General features: G+C 39.4%; 1 protein-coding gene across 2 annotated transcripts in view; it reads right to left on the reverse strand.

Annotated features, from left to right (window-relative positions):
• The window catches only part of LOC107591822 (guanine nucleotide-binding protein G(k) subunit alpha-like), a 22521-nt gene extending 14450 nt beyond the window's left edge, over positions 1-8071 (reverse strand). For both annotated transcript variants that reach the window (XR_001609912.1, XM_016281094.1), the window contains exon 1: positions 7475-8071. Coding sequence is in view for 1 of the 2 variants with exons in the window: in XM_016281094.1 (XP_016136580.1) it covers positions 7475-7592 (118 nt within the window). In the remaining variant the exon portion in view is untranslated. The remainder of the gene's footprint in view (positions 1-7474) is intronic.
• Between the last annotated feature and the right edge of the window lie 242 nt (positions 8072-8313).

Consider the following 8313-nt stretch of genomic DNA (forward strand, 5'->3'; position numbering starts at 1 on the left):
TTATTATTATTATTCTCTCTGTTATTTATTTATTTTTTGTGGGTTTCATGCTGTCTGCTAAGGCATAGGACACACACAGGCTTTCCTCCTCACCAACGACATTAAACACAGTGTCTACACCGGACGCGAGCGGCAAAATACAGTAGAACCCATTATAATCAGTGACGCTGTGTACACTGGATGCGGCGCAACATTAAACTGATGCCTTGTTTTATTTATGTCGTACTGACACAAAGTTAAAATGATTTGCAACAGTCGCTTGGTCGCGTCCAGTGTAGAGCTGTTGTGGTGCGACGCAACAACTGTAGCGTCTGGTATAGACACGGTGAGTGAAGCCGAGAGCAAGATATGCAAGATAGACTTCATCTATGGCTTTTCTCTTCCCTTTCACAAACCGATCCATCTCCCATTCTAAGTTATGTCCTTTGGCTGTTTACTGTTTTATTTATTTTCTTTTTCTGCTGATGGCCCGCGCTCGACTTGAAGCAGCGCTGCTTAGACCGATGAGTGTGTGTCATCAAAGTACTGCGACAGCTATAAAATAGTGCAGACGTCTCCTTATGCTTTCTCTCGCTGTTCTTTGATGTCATACACCGATCGATCTTCAAGTGGAACACACCTCTTCACTCTCGCGTGTCACGTGACTGAGTGTAATCGCAGCCCCTGCGATTGAAAAATCGCGTTTTCTCATATCGCGATATTATCGCAAATGCAATTAATCGTCTGTAATATACAAATCACTTTTACATTGGTTACCTACATTTTTATTGAAATGAATAAGACTTGAACTTAAAACATTCTTTGGCTTGCCATTCTGGTGAAAAATTCAGTCCAGTAACCGTTCAATCTTCAGGATCATTTGTGCTGCCGTTTCTGAGGTGTGGCTTGCTGCCATATTAGCCCAAATTTATGGCATGGTTAAGGAATAACTGTGGGTCTTGGGGGCTAGAAAATCACGTGGAAAATTTCTTCTGAGAGTCTTGAACCGCAGGCATGCTGCAGCTGAGAGTGAGATGGCCAAAATGTCCTGCCACGTCTGATGAGGCCTTGGCACATGTAAAAGCTCATCGAGTTATCAATAGTTGAGTGAATCAAAGGTTTCATGAAAATCAGTTCTGGTCTGGACATGCCAAAAATTCTTCCCAAACAGATTGAGAACACACAAACCTATTGACTTTTCACCAGTGTACATTTAAGCAAGCCGAATCTGGGTTAGTCATTTTTTAAAGGAGTAGTTCACCCAAAAACGCTGAATCAGTTCAATTTGTGCATGAATCATTAAACGGAAAGTTCACTCAAAAATGAAGATTCTGTCATTATTTACTCATCCTCAAGTTGTATCAAACCTGTATGAGTTTATTTCTTCTGTTGAACATAAAAGAAGATATTTTTAAGAATGTGGGTAACCAAATAGTTGCTGGTCCCCATTGACTTCCACAGCAAACGGTTTCTGATCCCCATTGACTATAGTATTTTTTTTTCCAGTACTTACCCACATTCTTCATAACATCTTCTTTTGTGTTATACAGAAAAAAAGAAATTCACAAAGTGAATGAAACAACTTAAGGGTGAGTAAATGACGACAACATTTTCATTTTTGGGTGAACTATTCCTTTAAGACTTGCATGAACTGGAAAAAATGGTTCACTGAAGATGCTCATTTGCAAAAATTCATGAATCATGAATTCATGACATTGTTACTTCTCTCATTAACAGACCATAAGTAAAATCAGAAATAAAAATCTGACAACAATAGTATCATAAATTGCACTTCTTCAGATCAAATATATATATATATAAAGTGAATATTTTATTATTGCAGAACTGTTAAAAACTGTTACATGTGTTACAAAGTAAAATAAACAAGCAACTGAAAGTAATGAATGAATTATTCAATCAATCAATAAATAAAGTGAAGTGAGTGTGGCCAAGTATGTTGACCCATACTCGGAATTTGTGCTCTGCATTTAACCCTCCAAGTGCACACCCGGAACAGTGGACAGCCATATTGCTGCGGCACCCAGGGAGCAGTTGGCGGTTCGGTGCCTTGCTCAAGGGTCTCACCTCAGTCATGGTATTGAGGGTGGAAGAGAGCACTGGTTAATCACTCCCCCCACCTACAATCCCTGCCGGACCAGAGACTCGAACCCACAACCTTCAAGTTACAAGTCTGACTCTCTAACCATTAGGCCACGACTGCCCACAACAGTGTGTAGAGATGCTGGGGATTGAACCCAGGACCTCTCTCTACCACTGAGCTACATCCCCAGATTATCACTCATATCGAGGTTCTCATTGTGAGAGCACTGATTTAGGAGCCAAAGTCAATGTAATCACTCACTCCACAAAAACTGGATCCTAGATCAGAACTTCCACACTTTTTCCTAATAACCACAGCTCTGCATTTACAGCCACTTGAGTGAGAGCCATACATGGTCTGGATGCCGTCCAAGCATCAGGTCTTGCACTGGTTCTGTGCGGCACAGCCACAGAATCTCCACATACACATCTGTGGACACTTTGAATGGGTGTGTGAATGGCTTACTCCTGCTGTAATTATTCAGTTAGCTGCAGTGACATGTGCAGTGTGGTTAAGATGGCCGCTATTATTAACCCAAGCTGAGCAGAGCTATGCTTTGTGATTTATATATTTTATCTTTTGCTATTTATTTTTGATTTTCAATAGTGCAGGTTTACACTGAGCAGTGAGCTGACCCTTGAAGCCCACTGAGCAATATCCTCTTGTGGGATAATGGTGTTATCAAACGGAAACTAATATTACATTGAGAATTCATCCCAAAGTTGACAAGCAAAAAGTTTCTTTCAGAAACTGAGAGTTAAATGGGAAGTTCAAATCAAAAATTACATTATTTACTTCCCTTTATTTTTTTTTCTGTGGAAGACAAAATAAATTTTTTTAAACAGATTGTGGCATTCATGTGGGTTCAACTCATAAATATGATCTTTCCACAGTGGGAAACTCTGAACTTTCTTTAAGATAAGAGTTTTAGTGTTAGGGGCTTGTCAGTGTCAACACAATAGATGCAGAATCTGTATTGATGCTAAATTTGTTGTTTAATGAATTTTTTTATTTTCATTTCAAATAAAACTTATTACATATTACATGTCAAAATTTGACAGCATTGCACAATTATGATAGAATATATATTGATTCAATTCAAAACTAAAACAAAAACACATTACTCATCATCTTGTTCCAACCAAAATGACATGAACGCACCAGACGTCTTAATTACGACTTCCCAACTCAAGAATAGTTCTCGAGCAGTTCTCTGAAGGACTTGAATGCATCATAAAAAAATCATTAATTAATTAATTACTTTTCATAATTCCCAATGTATGTATATAATGCAGAAAGAAAGAAATTTGTCTAGAGCATTTTTAAAGGGGTCATATGATGCGAGTAAAATTTTTCCTTTCTCTTTGGAGTGTTACAAGCTCTTGGTGCATAAAGAAGATCTGTAAAGTTGCAAAGACTAAAGTCTCAAATCCAAAGAGATATTCTTTATAAAAGTTAAGACTTGTCCACGCCCTCCTAAAATTCCTCGTTTAAACGCGCCCCCACATGTCTACGTCACTGTGTGAGAAGATTTACATAACACCGCCCAAATGTTCACGCAAACAAAGAAGGCGTAACTTTTATTCTCGCTGTAGTATTGTTGCCGCTGCCACCATGTTGTTGAGATGCCTTGTGTTTCATTGTGAAAGCGAAACTACTTTGTTTGGCCTTCCAAAAGAGGACGATATCCAGCATATAGTCCAGCCCAGGGTTGTCACATGTGGTTGCCACAAGCCTCCTTCGTCGAATCCGCCAGGCACCGCTCACTTAAGCCGCTGTGTGTTTTGTTGTGAAAGCGAAAACTACTTTGTTTGGCCTTCCAAAAGGCCAATTATAGAAAACAATGTTTCTATAAAGTGGGGCAGTTCCATCTTTGCAAGGACAATCCGGCGCTTCTGACTCACAGCCTGTAAGTACGTTTTTTATATTTAAAGAATTTGCCACTGATGATTCAAACGTGAGTTTAAGCAGTGTAGTGTAGCACTTGTTGTTTGTCATTTCTCCGATCACAAATGCAGACATGGTTTTATGTTTACGCGGCGCAATACGCAACGCAACGCGTAAAAACACAGTATAAGTCATTATAATCAGTAATTATGTCCCCACTTGATGCAACAAATGCCTCGTTTGTAATGGGTTTTATTGGTTTTATCTAGTCGCGCCGGGACACACGGAAACACAGTATGGAAAGGGCCGCAATTTTTCCATCACACGCTTGAGGTATTCGGCCAATCACAACACACTGGATAGCTGGCCAATCAGAGCACACCTCGCTTTTCAGAACGATGAGCTTTGTAAAAATCAACGCGTTTCAGAAAGGCGGGGCATAGAGGAGAAGCAATAATGTACATTATGTGGAAAAGAATGTGTTTTTTTTAACCTTAAATCGCATAAACATTACATTACACCAAATACACAAAATAATGTTCTTTTTAGCAACATCATATGACCCCTTTAATATAAATAAGCACCAGTTAAGTTGCGATACCAAACAGGACCACAGGGAGACCACTAGACCACTAAACCTGCTGCCCTAACCTGACTGAACATGCTACTATACGGATCCATTCAGAATAACTAAACCACTGTCCAGCGCATAATTTAAAACACCTTCAGCCGGCATTCATTATAAAACACTCGTGCTTTTAAGCCAAATATGCACTAAAAAAATAATTTACTGCCACCTGGACACGAGTCACTATTCTCTCCCCCATCTCCGATGAAATCATCTGTGTTTTCTTTGCATTCGCGCTGTTTTGAACTTATTACTTATTACTAATGCATTCCCAGATTCCTTAACTGGAATCGTGAACCTTCCAGAAGTTTACCGGAAAAAAATAATTTACTGCCACCTGGACACGAGTCACTATTCTCTCCGCCATCTCCGATGAAATCATCTGTGTTTTCTTTGCATTCGCGCTGTTTTGAACTTATTACTTATTACTAATGCATTCCCAGATTCCTTAACTGGAATCGTGAACCTTCCAGAAGTTTACCGGATTCAAATGACCTCCTGGGTAGTGTACTTTATAGTGTCATTTCTAATCACCCAGACACTGATGCTTTGACTCAGTACCGGTGTTGGGCAACATGTTAGAAGTGCCGGTAAGCACGAAAAAGTGCTGCTACGCTAAAGACTAAAATATTGAAGTGCCGGTACTGGGTACCGGTGCATACTACCAGGCCAGCCCACTTCAAGCACTGACACTGATATATAACAGTTGTCGAATGGAAAGAGATGAACAACAGTGGACTTTCTTTTCTCTTTGAAACATAAAAAGATAATTTGAGAAATGTCTCTGTGTTTTTTTTCATAATTAAACTGAAAGTCAATAGGCTCCACTGTAGTTTGGTTCCCAATTTTCTTCAAAATATCTTGTGTGTTCCACAGAAGACAGAAAATCACACAGGTTTGTAAAAATATAAAAGTGAGAAAATTATGACAGAATTTTTGTTTTTTGGGTGGAGTATCCCTTTAAACAACCCACAGTTCAGCCAGAAGTAATAGTAGAGTCATCATAGCCTAAAACCCCTTGAATCTGCTGATATCAGGAGAGTCACAGAGAACACAAAGAAAAGCCACAAGCGAGTTCTCACAATGTGATTAAGCTCAGAGCTCATTGTGCAATTCTAATTACAACTCATCCATAGTCAACTTAGCTAGATAACTGCAATCCTCTTGCTTACAGGGATGTCGCCATGCTGTCTAATCTCACCAGCACTATTAAAACAGCAAGATCGTATAAAAATAATTGGTAATTCAGGATGACTCGCTAGTTCGCTGTGATCACTCAGGCCACAGGAGTTGGTCTTTGTCCAGCTGTAATCTTAGAACTTGCCGTCCTTGGACAGTTCTTTCAGAGCGGATTTATTTATGAACTGCATTCTATGTTTAATGAAGCATGTAATATTCGACTCATTGAAATGTTCCTCCACCCCCCCTTCTTGGATACGCCATGTCTATCTGAGGCTTTAAAATGAAAACCTTAAAGGCACAATGTGTAAGACTTTTGTAATAAAATATCCAAAAACCACTTGCACATTGTTATATATTTATGTTATCCCAAAAGTTCCCAAGGATTTGTAAATCCAGAGAAATTCCAATTTTAAATAATGGCTCGTCAATAATTGTCGCCTGTCAATTACGTAATATCCGCGCTATCAGTTTCCGCTTGTAGAAATTATGGCAACACCCATGGACAAAAATGCTGCTGCAGTTAAACTAAATCCATTATGGCAGTCGCGAATAAAATGAAAATTAAATGAAAAGTGTTGACTGCAGCATTAAATTTAGATCTGCTCAATGTTGCGCATTATAACCAATCACGTACGAGTCTGTTGAGTTTATGAACGCAGCGGCCAATCAGTGGCATTTAGATGAGTCATCGCTGAAACACAGGAGTTTTGTTCAGTGTGTGCACTCGCTGAGTGTATTCTCTCATCATAAACAACAAAGTGCAGATGTACGTATGATGCAAGTAGGAGATTCATTCATCAAACAGTGTATAAACAGCTTTACTGATTATAAGGGGAGTTTTTTGAGAGTGCTTAAACTCACGATAGACTGAAGTGGCATACTGTTCATTGACAATGTAACGTTAAATGTTCTTTGTGTGTTAAATAATACACACAGAAGCGATTAACACAACTAAATGGTTCAAAACTACCCAAGACCTTTCAATAGTTTTGACTATTACTAGCTGACTGCCTGCTTCTGTTATCTAGGGTGCTTCTGTCTCAAAAAATTGGTATGTTACCAACAAAGTATCCAAAAACAGACAGACAAAACATCAGTATTCTAATGGTTCAAATCAGCCATTATCTTCTGCATTCCAACACGCTTTGATAGCTGGAATACTGCCATAATCACTCCATTACTTTCCACTGTTTTGCTGTGATCACTGGGTGTGTGTGGTTTTGCTTCTCATGTCACACATGTAGTTTAAATATGGTAATAAAATGTGATGCTCACTGGATGTTTTGGGACACTGGGGTCACATGTTTTGACAGCACAGAGCCAAGACTAGTACAAACACAACACATTCTGTATCCACTGCAATTTAGTCCACATCCATGAGAACAGGTTTGAATAATATTCAACGAGTTGTCAATCTTTGTTTTACACTCTGCAAAGCATTACAACCTATTAGGCTACAGCTGAATGCGTACGTTTAATTGCTGCGTCAAATGTGCACATGACAATCTGCAGTGACAAGTTCACTTTTGGTCTACTTTGCATTAATAGCATCTAAAGACAATCAAGTTGAAGCGTGAAAGCGATTCGGGAAAGAAAACTAAATTACAGAAAAAATAAATAGGCACACGTTGTATGCGCAAAATAGCATGCATTTGCATTTTTAAACACTGATATTAAGAAAGTCTACTGTATCATACCGAGCAGCAGTAGTTTGACTTCTCTGGATGCTTTTTCTCCGTCCTCTCGCAGGTTCCGATCAATCATCTTACTCCTCTCCATCGCTGCTTTATCTTCAACACTTAACGTGCAACCCATTTTGCGAAATGTTTATAAAACGATTAATAAGAATCTTTAATACCGAACGTTGTAGTAATTTTCCTGCAGCCTGAAGAATAGCGAAGCCAGAGTAAAGGCGTTGGCAGGTTCGCACGAGCTGATCGGCCAGCATATAAAAGCAGATGCTTCAAAACATATTAAAACGGCGGTTATGATAACAACTTATACAGAACAGAGAAACACTGAAACTACATTGCCTGGGACAGTGCAAAGGATCCAAAACCAGAAACCCAGAAGAACAATGTTTCCGTGACTAAAAAGTTTCCACTGGTGAGGTTCTGCGGTCTGCTGTGAACGCCAGTTTTAAGTTTTTTCACGCAAAAACGGTAACCAAGACTGCATCCAAAACATTTAGCTAAATGTCTCGAAGTGGATCACAGTTAGAGCTGTTAACGAATCGGTGTTTCAGAACGAATCTTTTAAATGAACGAATCGTTCTCGTTCACTTCCATGCACTGACTCACATGTTTCGTTCGCTGAAGTCTCTCCCCTTTGAAGCGCGTGACTGCTTCCCTGCCTTCAAAGAGTGATGCCCGAACCAACAGAATTCGACCCCGGCTTGTGAGGATGCAATCTTATTGGTTGAACCCATTGAACGAACACGCCCATTTCACTAAACGAGTCAGTTTTGAGTCTGAACGACATTCGGAGCGGCACTAATCGAGACTGATCTTGTTTGTGAACAAGTCAAACTTAAAGT

This window comes from Sinocyclocheilus grahami, unplaced genomic scaffold (genome assembly GCF_001515645.1).
Source record: "Sinocyclocheilus grahami isolate Dianchi unplaced genomic scaffold, SAMN03320097.WGS_v1.1 scaffold146.1, whole genome shotgun sequence".
NCBI classification, from domain to species: Eukaryota; Metazoa; Chordata; class Actinopteri; order Cypriniformes; family Cyprinidae; genus Sinocyclocheilus; species Sinocyclocheilus grahami.